Source organism: Phascolarctos cinereus, unplaced genomic scaffold, assembly GCF_003287225.1.
Source record: "Phascolarctos cinereus isolate Bilbo 61053 unplaced genomic scaffold, phaCin_HiC Scaffold_2;HRSCAF=192, whole genome shotgun sequence".
Lineage (NCBI taxonomy): Eukaryota > Metazoa > Chordata > Mammalia > Diprotodontia > Phascolarctidae > Phascolarctos > Phascolarctos cinereus.
This window is the reverse complement of record NW_027555625.1, coordinates 412461634-412481528: the sequence shown is the minus strand read 5'-3', so window position 1 is coordinate 412481528 and position 19895 is coordinate 412461634. Positions and strand designations below refer to the sequence as shown.

Genomic DNA, 19895 nt, shown 5'->3' with positions numbered 1-19895 from the left:
TCATTGGCTTTCTTTTTAAAAAGAGACTTGTTATTTTTTATATGCATTTATTATCTTTCCCTTCCTCTCCCCCCAACAATTAAACAATTTAAAAAGCTCCTCATAACAAATATGCACAGTCCAGCGAAACGAATTCCCACGTTGGTCATGTCCAAAAATCTATGAGACCACACCATCTTCTATCTTCATATCCAAATGTAAGGCTTCATAAACAATAAGCATTTAATAAATAGTTGTTGAATCGAATTGAACTTTTGGATCAACAGTGCCAAAGTTCGATATCCTAGGCCTGTCATCAGATAGGAGAGAGTGCCATTCCCTGGGCTCTTCTTAGAAAATACAGGTGCAGCCCACAGCGATAGTCTCCACGACAGGCCTTGGGGCACAGGCCTTCTGCTGCCTCCAGCCAGCCCGGGGAAACAAGGAGCAGAGATGGCGACGTACAGGGATCTGGCTGTAAATAGGAACACTCACCATGGTTCGGTCTTCCTGCATCGTGAAGGGATTGATACAGCCTAGACAAAGGCAGCGGGCCTCAGGGAGGTCCACAGGGATTCGAGCTGGGTCATGATTCAGGCTGCAGGAGAGATGTGGGAGGGAAGCTCACAGAGAAGGGGCGGATTCACCAAGTCCTCCCTTGTCCCCTTGGCCCGGAGGTGAGGGCTAAGACTAAGACCCAAGGCCTTTGTCCTCCGGTCACTTCTTCCCAACCCCCAGGTTGGTGTAATATAAAGAGCCTTTGACTAAACATAGGATAATTCTCTGAAGTACCATCTTCTATTCAAAAATGATATTAAAAATACAATTAACATTGCAGTATCAAAGTATTTGCAGAATCACAGAATCTCAGAGACAGAAGGAGATGTCAGAGGCAACCTGTTCTGGCTCTGAGGAGGCCTCCCTTGCACATCCCCTTGGTAAGTGTTCATCGAGCCTCTACTCGAAGACTCTTAATGATGGGAAACTCATGATCTTTAGAGACTGTTCTAATTCCAAGTTTCTCCTTAAATGGAGCTGAAATTTGCCTCTCTGCAACTTGCCCCACTGCTCCTGTTCTGTGCTCTAGGGCCAAGCAGAATAAACACTGCATCTCTTCCACATCACCACCCTTCAAATGCTCGAAGATGGTGGTCATGTTCCCCTACTAAGACTGCTAGTCTCCACACAAACATCCCAATTTTTTCAACCTCAAGTAATAACAGTTAACAGTGATGTAGTCCTTCAAGGTTTGCAAAAGCACTTTAATGCAAATAACTCATTTGATCCTCACAACAACTCTACTAAATAGTATTATTGTTATCATCCCCATTTTACAGATAAGGAAACTGAGACAGACAGCTGTAAAGTGACTTGTGTAGCGTCAAGCAGGTAGTAAATGCATCGATCCTATGTTGCTGTCGCCAGTGTCGGGATTATGAATGTGGTGACTCCATTCTATAAGTTTAATGCTCTTCCCACGACACCTTACTACCTTCCAAATAGACAACCATGGGAAGAACCTTGGACTTGAAATTGGGAGACTGGGTTTGAGTCTCAGCTCTAATATTTGTTAGCTCTATAAGCCACTTAGGTAAGTTAGTTCCTTTTTCTTTTCTCTATTTATTTGGTTAGGCAATGGGGTTAAGTGACTTGCCCAGAGTCACACAGCTAGTAAATGCTATGTGTCTGAGCCCAGATTTGAACTCAGGTCCTCCTGAATCCAGGGCCAGTGGTCTATCCACTGCGCCACGTAGCTGCCCCTACTTCCTTTTCCTGAACCACAGTTTTATCGTCTGTGAAATGGGGACAGTAATGCATGGACCATCTATCTTGAAGAGATCATGTGCAGAAATGTTAGCTATGATTACTATTACGGAGGCACAAGCAGAGAGTTACAAACGTCCTCTGGAAGGCTATTCTTCAAGGCTGTATAGTCAGGAGAGACCCAACTGGACAGTATTGAGCGAAAAATCCTTCAGGCAATTTCTGTGCACATCTAGGCTTTGAGATAAATGTTTCACTGCTGACTCTTTTCACGGAAAGTTCTAACAGCAACAATAATAATAAGTAACAACTCGCATGTAGGTAGGGATTTAAAGTGTTTTACACACGTTGTCTCATTTGGTTCTCACGAACTGGTGATTTCACTGGTGTTAAGGACCTGCAGAAGAAACTTCCTCTGCCAAAGCGCATCAGCAACTGTTCAGCAAGTTTAGCTGGAGTCTCAGGCTTAGAACTTAAGTGACTTTTCCAGGGTCACACAGCCAATATCTGTCAGTGATGATTCTGAAGCCTCACTACAACCAAACAGCAGGTAATTATTATCTCCATTTTGTGGATGGGAAGGAGGAGGCTCGTGAAAGGGGCTTCTTGTTCGGGAGTGTAAAGTCAGTAAGGGACAGAGCCCGGACTGGAACCCAGGTCTTCCAGATACAAAGCCAGCACCACCCACATTATGAACACTCTTGCTATTATTACCTTCACTTGATTTTATTCACAGTTTATCCAGGCTCAGGTCAATTGCCACTGGCTCTTTCTACGTGGTTAGTGTCTTCAACTTTATTTCGTTTTTATGGTGGTAGAGCAGCCTTTGAGTTGGGATAGACCCTAGAAGTAATATGGTCCAATATTCTCCCCCATGGGAACACAGTATGGTGAAAACAATACTAGACTTAAAATCAGGAAACCTGCATTCAGATCTAGGCTTTGCTACTTATTACCTGACTGACTTTGAGCAAGTTCATCTGGGCCTCATTTTCCACATCAGTGAAATGAGGAGGGGGCTGTTAGTTGGCCCAGTGGATAGAGAGCCAAACCTGGAGTCTTACCAGCTGTGGTTGACCCTGGGCAAGTCACTTAACCCTGTTTGCCTTAGTCTCCTCACGTATAAAATGAGCTGGAGAAGGAAACGGCAAAACCATCCCAGTATCTTTACCAAGAAAACCCAAAAAAGGGGTCGTGAAGAGCTGGACATAATTGGAGAGGGCTGAGCAACAGCAACAGAAATGAGGAGGATGGACTTCGGCGTCTTCCTGCCCTGCGCCCTATGGTTTTAGCACTCTTCCATGGCTGTGGACTTCCACCCCACCACCACCTTTGTGTCCTTGAGCAACTGGCTTTACGCCTGCGATGCTCTATTTTCTTATTCCATAATCAGATTTGCCCAACCTATCTCATAGGTTTGTTGTGAGGAAAGTGCTTTGTAATCTTAATATATTACAGGAACGTGAGTTCCTGCAGTGGAATGCTATAGGAGCACAGTAGAGCAGAGAGAGGGCTGGATGTGGACCCAAGATATCAGGCTTCATGGTGACAAAACCACTCCCTCCCTGGGCCTCAGTTTCCTGATCTGTAAAACGAAGGGTTTAGAAAGGTATCTACTGGCTCTACCATTCTGTGGTTCTATTATCACTCCTCCCTTATTCTGGGGACCAGATCCCGGACTCACCTGTATGCCCACGGGGACAGGCTCCTCTTGTTGGACATCCACAGCTGCAGGTTGACCTCACATTTGCCTTTGGATGGTTCTGAGCTGTTCCTCAGCTGGGTCACCATCTCCTGAATGCTCCTCTCATATTCTTCCATTAAGGCAAATACCTTCTCCCCTGGCAGCTTCACCCTTTGGACCAAGTCTAAGGGTCCCTGAGCCACTGAGGGAAGAACTTTTGGCCTCGCCATCCCTTTCCTCTTTGCTTTAGGATGTTGGAGTTTGGTCTTTGGCTGGCCTGGGACACCCAGTGTCAGGGAGAGAAAGATGGAGACAGCAAGGAGTCCAAGCTAAAGAAAGAGCCCATCAGAGTATTACAATCTAGTTTGAGTTAGCAGAGAGCCAAGCCCAGGGCCATAATCCTGAACCTTTGCGAGGTCAAGGAGAGGCCCCACAGCACTGGCCATGCAAGATAGCCCGAGGAGAAAAGGGTTCCATATTGTCTAGAACCTTCTCCCTTAACTGACTGCTTCGATGTTCAGGCTTCCCCTTGTCCTTCCCTACCCACTCACAAACATATCTAGTACCACTCATTCACACCTACCCACCCATCCCCATTCCCACTCACACGTTTCTACACATAATTGTACACATTCTCTCCTTCCGCTAAAACCACTCACACTTATCTTCCATCAACAGTCAACCACCCTACCTCACTTATACCTTTCTTCAATTCCGTATGACTTTATACATACCTATCCATTCACATTTACCCCTACTCACTCACCCCTATCATAAAATACATAGGATTGCAAAGGAAAACAGTTATATCAAAATAATTATCAACATATTAAGAAGAATTGCTCTAGAATCATGAGATTTTCGAGTTTCTAGTTGGAAGGAACTGTTAAAATGATCTAGTCTGTTCTCTTCATTTTACAAATGAGGAAACTGAGGCCAAGAGAGAGGAAGTAGTGCCTTATAGTCAGTGAGTGGCAAAGTCACGATCTTACTTAATTCCACGCTTCTGTTAGAGACTTGTCATCTTCCTATTCATTGTCATCGTTGTTGTTGTTTAGTCCAAATCTTTGTGACTCGATTTGGGGTCTTCTTGCAGAGATACTAGAGAGGTTTGCTATTTCCTTCTCCTGCTCATTTTACAGATCAGGAAACTGAGGTGAACAAAATTAAGTGACTTGCCCAGGGTGGCACAGCTAGTAAGTGTCTGAGCCAGATTGGAACTCAGGAAGATGGTTCTTCCTGACTCCAGGGCCAGCACTCTATCCCTTCACCACCTACCTGCCCTATCTTCCCAGTTATCTAGACTCAAAACTTTGATGTAATGACTGACTTCCCTCTTCCTCATCAATGCATCCAATGAGTTTCCTAACCCTATTGATTCCATCTCCAAAATATCTCTTGCATTTATCCTCTCCAATCATATCACTCAATTCCATACCTCATTATCTCCCACCTGGACTATTATGGAAGTTTTCTCATTAGCCTCCCTGCCACTACTGTGTTCTCTTTCTAGTCCAGCCTTCACACAGCTGCTACATTTATCTTTCCCCAGCTCAGAAACCTTCCATTGTCCCTTATTGCCTATAAGATAAAATGGCTTACTCCCTAACTTGCCATTTAGGGCCCTCTAAAATCTGGGTCCAAATAACCTTGCCAGCCTTATTTTATATTATGCCCCTAGACACACTCTAAATTCCAAGCAAATTGCATTACCAGTTAATCTCTAATCTACTGCTATCTCTTGCCTCTGTACATTTGCTGGCTCTCTCTCATGCCTGAAATGTATTTCCTCCTTATTTCTACCTATTGGAATCCTTCCCTTCCTTGAAGGCTCAGTTTAAATGCCAATTCCTCCATGAAGCCTTTCCTAATTCCTTCCAGATGAAAGCAATCTCTACCTTCCTAATCTTCCTCAAATATTTTGTTCAGAACTCTATCTTATCCATAACCCCTCCTGTCACCTGCCCCCATCACATTTTAACTTGTGTTGCAGAATCACAGTTTCTCAGATTTGGACAAGACCTCAAGAATGATATAGCTTGAAGAATACCTTAACAGGGAATTCCCTCTACAGCACACCTGACGAGTGGTCGTGCAGTTTTTGAAGCCCTCCAGTGGGAGAGATCACTCCATATTCAACCAGCAGTCATGTCAGCTTTTTAGTATATACCGCCTTTTCTCTTCTGACACTGCCACCATCCTGGTGCAGACCCTTATCAACCGCCACCTGGACCACTGCAATCATCTCTTCTCATTCTAATTTACCCTCCAGTCAGTTGTCAAATTGATCTTCCTAAAGTATAAGTTTGATCATGGCAACCCAACCATTCCATAAACTCCAGTGGCTCCTTACTACCTCTAGGATCAAATATAAAATCCTCTGTTTGACCTTTAAAGCCCTTTGTAACACAGCCCCTTCCTACCTCTCCAGTCTTCTTACATATTACTTTCCTCCACTTATTTTATAATCCGTTGACACTCACCTCCTTGCTATTCCTTGTCACTGTACAACCCCCCCTCCCCTCTCACTTGCTCTGGGAACAGTAATCAAATCAATACTGATCGTTTCTGGAAGTGGCCCATCATCAGATTGCTCTGTGGCTCTACTCATCATCCCTGTAACTTCACCTTTCCTTCTTTGGTTACCACCCTCCCTATGAGAATGTGAACTCCCTGAGGACAAAGACTGGCTCTTCTACTATGCCCCCAGGGCTTAGCCCAGTGCCTGACATGTAGTAAACCCTTAGTAAATGCTTTTCATCAAATAACCAATTAATTAATGTTCCTGAAGGCAGAGATAATAAAAATAAAACTAGCTAACATTTTATAGCACTTCAAGGTTTGCAAAGCACTTGGCAAACATTATCTCATTTGATCCTCACAACTCTAGGAAGTAGGTGCTATTATTATCCCCATTTCACAGATGGGGAAACTGAGATAAACAGAGGTGAAGTGACTTGTCTAGGATCACATTGAAAGTAAGTGTGTGGAGCAGGACTACGTCATTCTTCATTTTTTTGTGTCCTTTGTTTAGTAAATGGAATTGAAATCAAAGTTTTGATGTTTAATTTCCAGTCTATACCTAATTCTTTCCCTAAGTGAAGCTCATAGCTGTAACTGTAATACTATTACAGTTATAATATTAATAGAATATTAATTATATCTATATATGATTATTACTCTATATCTACATATGATTATTATAGTAGTAGCTATGAGCATTGCTAAGGGAAGAATATTATTACATATATGATTATTACAGTTACAATCATGAGCATTGCTTAGGAAAGGAATATGATTTTATATCTGTATATGATTATTACAGTTACAATTATGAGCATTGCTTAGGGAGGGATTTTCATGTACATATACATACATACATACATACATCCTAGCAATTTCTACAGTACTTTGACATTCATTAGAATGTGAGCTCCTCGGAGGCAGGAACCGGACTTTCTTCACGTGGAGTGTTCAGCACAATGCCTGGCACAGAGTGCATATTCAATCATTTCTCGTTCATTGACTGGAAGATTTTATATATTTGGGAGGCAGAGCGGTGTAGCAAAAGAACCCTGGATTCAGAGTACAAACAAAACAAAACCAAAACAGAAAACATCCCCACAGCTTGGCTTTGACCCTTACAACTTGTGACCCTTATGACTTTGACTCTTACAACCCTTATGCCTTTTGGTGTGTGACTTAACCACACTGAGCCTCAGTTTCCTATCTGTCAAATGAGGACATTGAAGAAGATAGTCTCTAATGGCCTTCTGGCACTAAGACTGCATAACTCTGCAAGACCACATAGACTCCTTCCTATCTACTATATGAAAGGGGCTTTCAGGGAATAAAGAAATAGGTATGTTTTCATGTTGCGCACCAAGTTGTCAGCACTGTTACTGTGGCAAAGGGGATTAAAAATGGCTGCTGGCTGGAGGCCGACAAGTGTCTAGACCACTAGGCTCAGCTCCGAGGGTGGGAGGCTTTGAGAATCCACTGTTGTAAACCTGTTAGCTCAAGCACTGCGGGGAACACGGGACAAAGGGGGCCAGTACAACAGGGAGACTTAGCAGATCACGAGAATGAACGAGCAGGTCAAGATGACCAGAAGATGAATGGATTCATCACCACGCATGGGCAGTAAAACTGTCACCTGGACAACAGAGGCGCTCCCGTACTGAATAGCGGACAGAGCACGCGTAGAGCTGTGCAAGCAGTGGGGGCGAGAGACCGAGGACGAATGCTGGAATGACATTTGGGAATAGGTGTGGGAGGAGCCAAGCGTCGCGTGCGGGAGGAGAGTGGGTTCACTGAACTTGGCAGCCTGTTTTGGGAGAGAGCTGGGCTCCGGCGGCACTTTCACTTCTCATAGCCCTTAGGCAGAGCGGTACAAGTTCAAGGACAGTAGACGAATCCAGGTTCGCTTTACATTTCTCCTGTAACTCTCCTTAGCTACGATGGGGCTCAGGGGCAGGGTCTGCGAGCTGTGGCTGCAGTTGGCGCAGTCTGCAACGTGGAACTTGACGGATTGCTGGTCTTCTGGGAGCTGATTATGGGGCGGGTTCAAGATGCTCTAGAAGCGAGGGCAATACTACTTACATACTAAGAATCCAAATTACAGAGAGGGAAAAGGGAGATTTACAAGCCACTTGAGAACAGTTAACAGGTAGGGCAGATACTTGTCCCTGGGGAAAGAAAATCGTTCTTTCTAAGGAGGAATTAGAAAGCTTAGTTGATAAACATTATAGCAGAGCTGCAATTGGAAATCAGTGCCTGGGAGAAATAACACAAAACAAGCCCTTGAATCAGTTTTTTAAAGATATATTCAGTTTCGCCTACGTGAGGAAAAAAACACTAAAATACTTCCTGCTATGGGGAGGAGCTTACCTAATTGGAATTTGGTCTCTGGAAAGAAGGACTATGCTTCCTAATTTAACCAGTTATTTTTGCTAACTAGATGTAAGAATTAGTTATTTCTTTTTTTTTTAAGGCAATTGGGTTTAAGTGACTTGCCCAGGGTCACACGGCTAGTAAATGTCAAGTGTTTGGTCTGAGGCCAGATTTGAACTCAGGTCCTCCTGGCTTCAGGGCCAGCACTTTAACCACTTTGCCACCTAGCTGCCCCCAAGAGTTAGTTATTTCTATACTACTGAATGTCTGTTTCCTGGGACAAAGTCCTGGTTTCTTTATCCTAGTTGCAGCCCTTCATCATAGTCTCTATAACTTGAGAAATAAGAGGAAAGGAATCTGCAAAGATAGGAGGAGGGTGCTACTCTGGCAGGTTTAGATGCCCCAGATTACTGAAAATGAGGAACAGATGTATATAAAAAGAAATGGGATCAAGAGCTCGGTGGGTTACCCCCCCTAAGCAAGATAAGGAAGCCTGAAAGTAAACTGGTGAAACACAAGAGTTAACAAAGGAACAATTGTGGAAGTTAAAGCCGGAGCTGGGGGCAGAGACTGAAGATACCAGGCTTTTATTCAATGCCATATTATCTACAACTGTGGGAATGTTAAACATTACACAAAGAATTATAGGATGCCTAGGAGAAATAGGACAAAGGAGCTCATGTTTATGATGGGACAGCATTACAAATAAATGAATTGTGTTGCTGACTTCCCTGAAGGGAAGAAAGAACGTCTGGGACATCTGGGACGCCTGGGAAAGGTAAACTGAAGGAGTTCCTTGGGAGACTGTTTCACTTGGATCCCTGAAGACATGATGATAAATTCTCTCCTCTAAGAGAGCTCTTGGAGAATGTTCTAAGATCATTCCAGGAAAGGAAACAAGAGAGAAAGTAGCTGATAAGTCTATCTCAGGAAAACAAAAGCTCCAGGCCTGAGGGCCCAGAGCAAAGGACTGAGGCTAGCAGATAGCTTAAAGTTTTGACATGGTCCAGCTGAGTTAAGTTAAGGCGGGGAAAACCCTTAGAATCCTGCTGGGGCTGAAAGGGCACAGAGAGGAGAGCAGGAACTTGGGACAGCCAATGCTGCTTTGCCATGAATTTTGTTTGGCATGCTGCCCATTACAAATGGTGTGTGTGTGTGTGTGTGTGTGTGTGTGTGTGTGTGTGTGTGTGCACACGTGTCTGATCCACAAGACACAGAGAAGAGTCTGTATCATTGGTGGAAGCCCATAGGGGATGGAGGAGAATAGCAGGTAGGCAAGAGTCAAATAGGGTGGCAAAGAGTGGAAGAAAGGAGACTTTTTCCAAAGTGGTGTGCAGCCCTGAAAAAAGGAGGAAGTCTTCCCCCAACTACATCAAGTTCTATTTCATGTAATCATCAGGCTCTATGTTTAGAGCTGGAAGAAAATGAAGAGGCCATCGAGGCTGACGCCTTCTCTCCCTTTTTTGTACTGATACGGAAACTGAGGCCCAGAGTTAGCATTTAATAAATGCTTGCATTATAAGGCTAGGCTCACAAAGCTGTTAAGTGCCTAAAGCTGGATTTAAACCCAAGTCTTCCTGACAATCTGTGCTCTAGCCTGGAAAAAGTCTGCGAAGGTTTCACCTTCTTCAAGAAATGATAGCTTTGAAAGCTGGTTCAGTATTAAATGTATCTGTGGGTGTTCAAATACATGCTTATGTGAATATGATTTAAATGTATGTACACTGGTATGCTAGAGAATACTTTATTTTGGGAAAACTACTTTTTTCTTTTTCTTTTTTACAAGTTGCAATGTACAAAGGACCTTGTTGGTCTAACTGAGTCTGCATGGGCAGAAGTAGATGAAGGTAGGATAAAAACAAACAAACAAACAAAAAAAGCTATGAAATTCCATCAGGGCTGGAACAAAAAAAAGGGTGGTCATGGGGAGGGAAGTGATGATTCATATGATTAATAAATTCAAAGGTCCTTGGATTTTGGTAATTTGCAAGTTGATTTTTAGATAACCACTTTCTCATACTTGACCCACATAGAGCAATAAATTTCAGCCCTTCATTAATTGTGGTGGTGCTACATAAATTTGTGGATCAGTATATGAACTGTGAATAAACTTTTTCTATATTTTGCTTATTTGGTCTTATTAATTGGAATTCTTTACAGTTACAATTTTGTTAAACGTGGATTTAGTTGAATGAAATTTTAAATTATTTCTAGAAATTGAAATTTCATATAATTATAATTGGATGTCATTAAGAGGCTCATAGATATAGATCAGGGAGAATATCTTACCCCACCCCCTCATTTAATAAATGAAGAAACTGAGGCCCAGAGAGGTGATTCACCCTGTGTCACATAGGTGGTAATTGGAAAACTATGTTTAGAGTCCAGGTCCTCTGACTCCAAATCCAACCTTTTTTCCCCTGTACTATGTTTCTGCTCATTGTTTAGATTAAAATTGACCTCGGTGGCATGTAGGATACTCCGCTGATGGGAAAAAGGTGTCCCTTCCGATGGGAAGCGGCATGTTGCTTGTCATCTTTGGTGGTGAATCTCCCATCTCCCGCGGCCTATTTAACTGGGGAGGGAGGCGTCAACAGTCTGCACATAGAGAGTGTGGTGCAGAGGAATGCCAGCAGGACTTGGATTTGAATCCGGACTTGAATCCCATCTTCGACACTTTCAGAACCACAAAGTTTCTCACAGGGCCTCTTTGGGCCTCAGTTTCTTCTGCTGTAAAGTGGTGATAACAAGGCCTGGAGCTCCTATTTCAAAGGGATAGCGAGAAGAAGGAGCACGTGTGAAGTGCTCCCTAGACGTTAGAGCGCAGTGTGAGGTCTGGGCCTCTTTCCCGACATAGGAATCTGGAATTCAAACACTCTCGGTGGAGAAGCTCTTCGGTGAGCCCCCGACAAGTTGTTTTTGGGACAAAACCTGAGTTGCCGCTGTCATTGAGTCATTTCAATCATGTCTGACTCTTTTTGACTCCATTTGGGGTTTTCTGGGCAGAGATGCTGGAGCGGTTGGCCATTTCCTTCTCCAGCTCATGTTCCAGATGAGGGAACTGAGGCAAACAGCTTTAAGTGACTTGCCCAGGGTCACACAGCTAGTAAGTGTCTGAGGCCAGATTTGAACTCAGGAAGAGTCTTCTTGACTCTAGGCCCAGTGCTCTATCCATTGTCCCACCTACACACCTCTACAAACCTGAATAGGTATGTTTTAAACCAACATTATAAGGGGCAGCTAGGTGGTATCAGTCTTGGAGTCAGGAGGACCTGAGTTCAGATCTGCCCTCAGACACTTCCTAGCTCTGTGATCCTATGATCACATAACTTACCACAACAAACACACAAAGCCAACTCCCAAAACAAAACCCAATGTTGTAGAAGCAATGGCCCTGAAGTGGTGGTAGGCTGGAGATAGCAGAAGGTGGAGAGTCAGAGTAAACAATACACCCAAAGTGAAGAGATAATGTGAAATAAGACTGTGAAGAGCTGTCATTGCAGTACATAGGGACCATTCTGCCATGACCACAAAGGAGAATTACTGAAGGAGAAGCGATGCTTGTCCTGGGTGGCTCATGGGATAGCAGGCAGCTGAGTGGCAGATGAGGTAACACCAGAGGGATGTGGATTTGGACTAAGCACACTGTCTTATTTCCAAGAAGGTGCAACAGAAAGTAAACCAGTAGAGTTATGGTTATTAGGTAGTGCCAGATGTTCATTTCTGCATTCCCAAAGAGAAGAAGAATATAGTCCATAGGTGGTTATGTGGATTTAAGGTATAGAAGCATGCCTTGGCACAGCACATGAACAGCTTCAGCGACCAGTCTTAGAGACCATGAGAACTGGCTGTTTCATTATCTGGAGAGTATCAGAGATGAGGGTTGTGCCAGAATCCCCTAAACTTTTTAGATTTGCAGACAGGATGTAGCAAGGATAACCTTGCAACTAATCCTATTAAAGGTGTGGACGATGTTGGCCTAACTCCCTAGGGAGGGATGGAAGTTTCTCTTGGTGGTGGGTCAAGACGGCACCTGTAGGGAAGGAGTAAATGGCTACTCCACACTTGGTAATTCTCTTCTATTAGTGGGGTATTCCCCACATCCTCGCTTCCATGTGAGGGAAATGGAAGAACTTTGGGAGATCCTGGAAAAAAAATGCAACTTTCTACCATGCAAAGTCATCTGGGCAAATCGGGAAGCACATCCTGATGAGTAGGCTTCCAGATGTGGCACAGGGAGAATGGGTGCCAATAGGACAGAGCGTACACCTGGTTGGGTGCCCTTCTATTCACTTCTACATGTTTTGTGTTTGCTTATATGCGTGCCTGTTATTTCACCCCATAGAATATAAGCTCCTTGAAGACAGGAACTGTTTCATTTTTGCTTTTGTATTCTTGGTGCCTTGTGCACTGCCTGGTACAAAGTAAGTGTTTAATAAAGTCTTATTGATTCATTGACTGATGTGCTACTCACATATCTGGAAGGAGAGTGGGCTGGAGATCACAGGCCCAGACACGATCTCTTGCTTGGTCTATTTGAGAGGCTTCCTATATGGCCATGCGTAATCTGTTGTCGTTTAGTTGTTTCAGTCACGTCTGACTCTTCATGACCCAATCTGGGGTTTTCTTGGCAAAAATACTGAAGTGGCTTGCCCTTTCCTTCTTCAACTCATTTTATAGATGAGAAAACTGAGGATACAGGGTTCAGGGACTTGTCCAGGGTCACACAGTAAGTGTCTGAGGCTAGATTTAAACTCAGGAAGATGAGTCTTCTTGACTTCAGGCCTGGTACTCTGTTCACTGCACCACCCTGCTGCCCTTGAAGAAATCACAGGACCCATTAAAAAAAATGAGTAGAATGGAACAGTGGCTTGTTCCAGGTCGTACTGTGTCACTGGTAGAATCTAGAGCAGCACCCAGGTCTCTTGACCATCCCATGCTCTTTTCTTCACACAACGCTGTCTCCCCTTCTTTGCCAGTGTAATACTAACCATCCAAAATGAAGTAGGAAGCAATCGGTCAAGCTTTCAGGTATTTGGTTCATATGTTGCTATTTTGGAAGGACTAGGTGATTAGAAAGATTTTGCTAGGTGTCATGCAGACATTGTATCTCTTAGATATGGCCTCATTTCAGCTCAGTCCAACTCCACTCCATCACAGAGAGACAGTGTAGGAGAGTTAAAAGTCCTATGTGCTTGCAATCATGAGAGATCTAGGTCTAATCCTGCCACAGATAACCTGATAGCTGTGTGACCCTGGGCAAATCATTCACCTTTCCTGAACCTTATTCCCTCTATCTGTAAAAAAGGGATAGTAAATACTTCTGAAGAAAGAGCTTTGTAAATGTCAGTGTATCATATAGTACAACTGTGTTATTATCAGATTAAGAGACTGAAGGCACCTTAGAAATCATCAAGGCTAACCTCTTCATTTTACAGAGGAGGAAACTGAGGCCCAGAAAGGGAAAGTGACTCCCCTAAGACCTCACAGCCAGTGTGATAAGCAACAGTAAGAATTTGCACCCCTGTTTTTTCCATTTCCATTGCTTTGAATCTGCAGCCTGAAGACTGTGATCCAGTCCTCTTAACAGTCAGCCACTGGCAAATGTTATAAAACTAGGCTCTGTTCCTTCCTTGGCCTGAGGGACCTCCCAGGCATGAAGGGAGAAGAGGGGGACTAGTGAAAGAATGTTTCTCTGATGGACTGTTTTACTTCCAGGCCAAACAGCCCCAGCCATGCACCAATAAGAAAGAAATACTGGGCCCCAAGATCCCTAAATGGGGGGAAGGAGAGAGAAGCAGAAGGATAGGGGTGAGAGACAGCCACGTACCAGAGTGTGAGCTGAAGGCATTGTAGGGAACCAGTCGACGACAGCAGCAGCAGCAGCAGCAGCAGCAGCAGCAGGGATACCTCCCTTGGACTGGCAGAGAGAGGATGGAACAAGGCAATTATAGATAAAAAGGGGTGTGTTTGTGGGGACTAGGGGGGGTGGGATGGTTCAGAGCCTCAGCCCCTGGCCATGTCTGGCCTAGATTCATGTTGGCATGAGGGGGGCCGTGGGCAGCCTCGGAACCTGCCCAAGGTGCTGCCGGGGCTGTTGACAAAAGGACAATGTCCTGTGTGTCTGGTGGAGCCTGGCTGGACAGCATCTCTGCTCTTGGCTTGTGGCCACCTGACCACCAGCACCCACAGCACAGGCTGAGACAATCAGGTTCCCTGGATGGACTTTGGGGGGAGGGTGAAGGTTGGGGAGGTGCGGTCAGAAGAGCAAACGTCCTCAGCAGTTTCTTTGGCTGCAGCTGGAGCCCAGCCTAATCTTACAGGGAAACAGCTTCTGAGCTCTGCAAAGAAGCCATGTTTTCAACAAGAATCAGGAGGTTTGTGCTCTAATTCCTGCTCTGCCACTAACCTATTCTGTGACCTTGAGCAAGTCACTTCCCATTTCTTGGCCTTAATTTATCTGAATGTAAAATGAAGGGTCCGGAAGAGACAGTTCCTGACATCTCCTGCAGCTCTAACATTCAATGCTCTATGATCTAAGATGCCTTCACCTCTGATCTTCTATGTTCAAAGATGCATTCACCCCTGACATTCTACATTCAATATTCTAATATCTATTTCAGCTCTGACATTCTATGTTCTGTGTTCTCAAGTCAATTTTAACTCTGACATTCTATGTTCTGTGTTCTAAGGCCCATCTTAGCTTGGCATTCTAGATGGGATAGAGAATGTATCCTTTTATTCAGAGGAAATATTAGGTATTTCTTAAAATTGGAGAGATGTGGAAGTGGCATGAGTATTCCAAAAACTTCAAGGCCTGCAGTTGTTCTAAACTTTGTTTGGAAGAAAGTTCCTAACCTGTGAGATGGAAGCACGCCTAGAGGAGGGCCACCGGGCTTGTGAGGGGCAATTGAGACCGTCCCTATGATGACTGGCTGAAGGAACTCTTCCAGGCCGCAAAGTCTAGGGCAGGGTGGGGTGGTAGTGGAGAGATGATGGTAGCTCCCTTAACACATTCATATGGCAGAGGGATTGAACTTGTTCTGCTAGGCCCTGGAAGAAAGAATTAGTAACAATGAGGAAAAGTTGTGGAGAAGCAGATTTAAGCTTGAGGTAAGAAAAAAAGTCCTTAGTAATTAGAATCATCCAGAAGTGGAACGGGCAGTTCTCCCCTCACCCGGAATCTTCAAGCAAAGGGTGGATGACCACGCATCAGGGATATTACGGAGAGGATGCTTGCTCAGGTACCAATTAGACTACATAGGCCACAGATTTAGGTAGGTACCATTATTATCCCAATTTACAATTGAGGAAACTGGGGCAGATAGAGTGACTTGACTAGGGTCATATGCACTAGGATGTGTTGTAGGCTAGATTTGAATTCAAGTTTTCGGTCACCAAATCCAGCACTCTCTCCACTGCATGGACTTAGCTGCCTCTTACTTAGGTAAGAGTATATGAAACACTCTCCTTACTGTACTCTTATGAAGAAGATGATGCAAATATTATTGTCTCCAATTTACAGATGGGGAAACTGAAGGTCGGAAAAAGCAAAATGACTCATTCTGGATCCCATGGCTAGCCACTGATGGATGAAAGCTTTAAACCCAGATCTTCTGCCTGCTAGGCCAGGTCTCTTCCCACTGTCCCAGCCTCCCAACAAGGCTCTTCTGTGAGCAAGGCCTGGGGGGTCTGGCAGAAGGAAGGCCGGAAATAGGTCTGGGGAGGCAGCTCATCGCACCCTCCCCCAAATGGGTGACAATCCGTGGGAGAGCAAGGGGAGGGGCAAGGAGCTTGTGCCTTGAGACATGTTTTCAGAGTCATCTTCCTTACAAAGTTTCCAGTGATAGAGCTGAGCCCTGCTTGGTATTTGACCAAATATGGTGGTATTTCCCCATATCCTTCTGCCCTTGCCAGCTCTTCAGTCATGTAGCGCAAACCTCCCCTGGACCCATCCATCTTGTGACATTCCAAAGTGGTTCTCGTCCTACGAGGGAGCTTCACTTTCCTGCCTTCTTCCCTTTCCTATAAATAACCCTGGGTGGGGGCTGGCAGGCCTGGAGAACTGTGGGACTTTGTCCTCAGCCTCCTGCCTCTTCATCCCTCTCTCTATTCTTTACTACTGGGTCTACTGGTCTCTCCTGTCACTATGAGGACCTTTTCCCTCTAGGGCTCTGATCCCATGTGATTCCTGTGATCAACTCATTCACAGCGATACACAGGTGACTTTCTATTCTACTCGTTATTCAAGATCTCATTTGACATCCAAATTTGGAATCAATTGCGTGACATGGGAGACACTGGCACAGGGACTGCCTAGCCTGGCATGCCAGAATCAAAGAAAGCACTGTGCTCCATGAGCAAAGTAGAATTGCAATAACTCAAAAGAAACATGAGATGTACAGATTTAGAGACATCTCCATCCCAAATGTTCATGTGGACTGTTTGTGCCTGAATTGTGGTAGAACCTTCTGGGCTTGTACTGGTCAGATCAGCCACAATGGGACACAGTGTACCTTGACTTCGACCTGGTGATGCCATTTTGGTCCTCTTCGAGAGCAAAGCTCAACAACCAAGCAAAGACCTCATGAAGCTCATAAAGTAGAACACAAACTAGGGGATGTCAGAATGGGAAGGAGACTCAGAACATGGAACCTAGGACATCAGAGCTAGACGTAGCCTTGGAAGTTAGAATATAGACTGCCAGAGCTGGAAGAGGTCTTAGACTATGGATTTCAGCTCTGCAATTTATCTTAGAACATAGGACAGGGCATGTCAAAGTTAAAAGGAGCCTTGGAACATAGAGCATACATCCAGTATAGTCTTCAGTCAGCTGGAAGATGACGTAGAACAGATTGTCAGAGTAGGAAGTAGCCTTAGAAAGTGGAATATCAGATCTATCTACCAGATAGATCCCCTGTGTTCCCCAGACCTTAGACCATAGAACACAGGGTTTCAGAACAAAAAGGTGCTTTAGAACATAGAATGTCAGAGCTGGAAGTGACTTTGGAACATAGAACATAGAATGTCAAAGCTGGAAGGGATTTAGAACACAGAGCATAGAATTTCAGAGCTAGAAGAGACCTTAAAAGACAAAACATAGAATGCCAAAGCTAGAAAAGACTTTAGAACATGGAAGATAGCAGAAATGGGAAATGGAACCCACCCAAGGCTTTTTCTAGGGCAGCACTTATTCTCCCATACCACCAAGACACTTTCCTTGCAGAAAGTCTGACATGGACAAGGTTTGCTTTAGGTGTTTCTTGCTTTCCTTTGCAAACATCCTTTGCTCCAACCCTCTGTTGCTGCACAATGGAATTGGAGGATCTCGTAGTCGGAGGGAAACCTCAGGGGGACACCTATTCTCATACATACTGGAAAATCTCCTCTACATCTCCCTCTGCAGACTTCTAGTGATAGGAAATTCACCATTGGCTAAAGCAGCGCATTCTTACATGTTAGGATATTTTTCCTCAAATCAAGTTGAAATCTGTCTCTAACACTTTCATCATTGTTTGTACTCCTTCTCTTTGGGGATTAGTAGAGCAAGTCTGGGCAGAATGCTAGGCCTGGAGTCAAAAAGACTCCTCTTCCTGAGCCCAAATCTGGCTTCGGCCACTTACTAGCAGTGTGATGCTGGGCAAGTCACTTAACCCTGTTTACCTCAGTTTCTTCATCTATAAAATGAGCTAGAGAAGGGGACGGTAAACCATTTCAGTATTTTTTCCAAGAAAACCCCAAATGGGATCTTGAAGAGTTGGACATGACTGAAAAATGACTGAACTGAATAAGAACATGTCTAAAGTCTTTTTCATGTGAGAAATTTTCAAGTATTTAAAAACACAGCCTATGTTCCCCCTCTTTTTCCCCACTATGCCTTCTCTTCTCCAGGTGAAATGTCACCATTTCTTCAACTGATCCTTATATGGGTTAATCTTGAGGCCCTTCCCCATTCTACTCACTCTTCTCTGGAAGCTCTCAAATTAAGCAATATCTTTCCTAAAATATGTCACATAGCCAATCGGTTGCCAAATCCACTTAGGTGTACCTCCAAACAAGCTGTCTCACATTTTTCTTATCCCTTACACTTCCCTTACAATCACTCTGGTACAGATTCCCATTGCCTCTTATTCAAACTATTGTAATACCCTACCTGCCTTTAGTCTCTCTTCCCTGGATCAATCCACATTCTGTCTGGATAATCGTACCCGAATTGCTTCTCAGATCATACTACTCCCCTTCTCAGAAACATTGAATGGTTCCCCGTTGCCTCTGAGATAACATCCTGCCTCCTCAGCTTAGTACTCAAGGTCCTCCACACCTCTAGTCCTCATCTCCATTTCTAACATTTTTTTTCCTTCTATTTTCCAACACAAACCCTCACTTCTAGAAAGCCCACTTTGCTTACTAACCATCAAACACAGGACCACAGGTAGAGAACTGGAAAGGACTCAAGAGATCATTTTCTCCATTCCTCTCACTCTACAGATGAGGAAACTGAAACTCAGAGTACTTAAATGACCAGCCCAAGATTATAGCAGTAGCAAGTGTCAGAGAGATGCCAAGTGCTTTTTGGCCTGTTTGGTATGTTATGTTTGGTAAAGGAGAAAAGGCACTGGCTCTGGAATCAGAAGATTCATCAAATTTTGCTTCTGATTATTATTATTGCCTGCGTTACCTCCTTGGGCCTTAGTTTTCTCATCTGAAAAATGAGTGGTTAGGACTAGATAACCTCTGGGTTCTGTCCAGCCCTAGAGCCAGCATCCTCTGAAATGTCATCCAACCTTCAAGCTTACCCATCCAGAAATCTTTCATAATGGAAGTGATGTCTCCAATCTTTGAGCCCAATGGCACTTTGTTGCCACCTTTCCTGTTACCCTGATCCTGTTCCAGCTGGAGGAGGCCTACAGGTCATTTAGCTCCTCTTTAACTTGCCAAAACCCTCCACTCATGTTTTAGAAAAAGTGAAACAGCTCTAGAGAAGAGCCCTGGATTACAAAGCCAGTTCATCACAGAGCCTGGCCTCCAGTTCTGGTCTTCTGACCCTGTTTGGTGTTTTTTCCACTACTGTGGATCTGTGTCTTCTCAGTCTGAGTCTGGGTTTATTTCTGATCCCTTCTATTAGAGGACAGGGGCATCTAGGTAGTGAAGTGGATAGAGCACTAGGTTTGGAATCAGGAACACTCACCTTCCTGAGTTCAAATCTTACTAGCTTTGTGACCCTGGGCAAACCCTGCTTGCCTCACTTTCCTCATCTTTAAAATGAGCTGGAGAAGGAAATGGCAAACCACTCCAGTAACTCTACCAAGAAAACCCCAAATGGGGTCCCAAAGAGCTGGACACAACCGAACAACATCACCAAACTAAAGGATGGATTACCCCGAAACAGGACCTAGGCATTATTCAGCTTTATCTCCTCCACAGGGGCCTTAAGCAAACACAGAAGGCATCGGTCATTGTTGAATGAATGAGAAGATCAGCAACCAGTTGAAAAATCAGGGACATAAGGTTGATGATGGTGGTGGGAGGCCTTGTTTGGCCGCCAGGTGGCGATGCTATAAAGTCAGATTCCCGG

At 44.3% G+C, this 19895-nt stretch overlaps 1 protein-coding gene across 1 annotated transcript; it reads right to left on the bottom strand.

Annotated features, from left to right (window-relative positions):
* Positions 1 to 66: 66 nt before the first annotated feature.
* On the bottom strand, positions 67 to 14225 carry IL17B (interleukin 17B). Its single transcript, XM_020969167.1, has 3 exons — positions 14151 to 14225; positions 3428 to 3756; positions 67 to 577 (listed from the first exon to the last, which is right to left on the bottom strand). Exons 1-3 carry the CDS (start codon positions 14169 to 14171, stop codon positions 331 to 333), a joined length of 597 nt encoding a protein of 198 aa, XP_020824826.1. The 5' UTR covers positions 14172 to 14225; the 3' UTR covers positions 67 to 330.
* Between the last annotated feature and the right edge of the window lie 5670 nt (positions 14226 to 19895).

What these genes read in the sequence shown, in the direction of transcription:
- IL17B (XM_020969167.1), bottom strand. Translation starts at nt 14,171, where the DNA reads ATGCCTTCAGCTCACACTCTG. An exon ending in TGCCTTCAGCTCACACTCTG is followed by an intron (nt 3,757 to 14,150) that starts GTACGTGGCTGT and finishes CTCTTTCTTTAG; the next exon opens with CTTGGACTCCTTGCTGTCTC. An exon ending in CTGTCCCCGTGGGCATACAG is followed by an intron (nt 578 to 3,427) that starts GTGAGTCCGGGA and finishes TCTCTCCTGCAG; the next exon opens with CCTGAATCATGACCCAGCTC.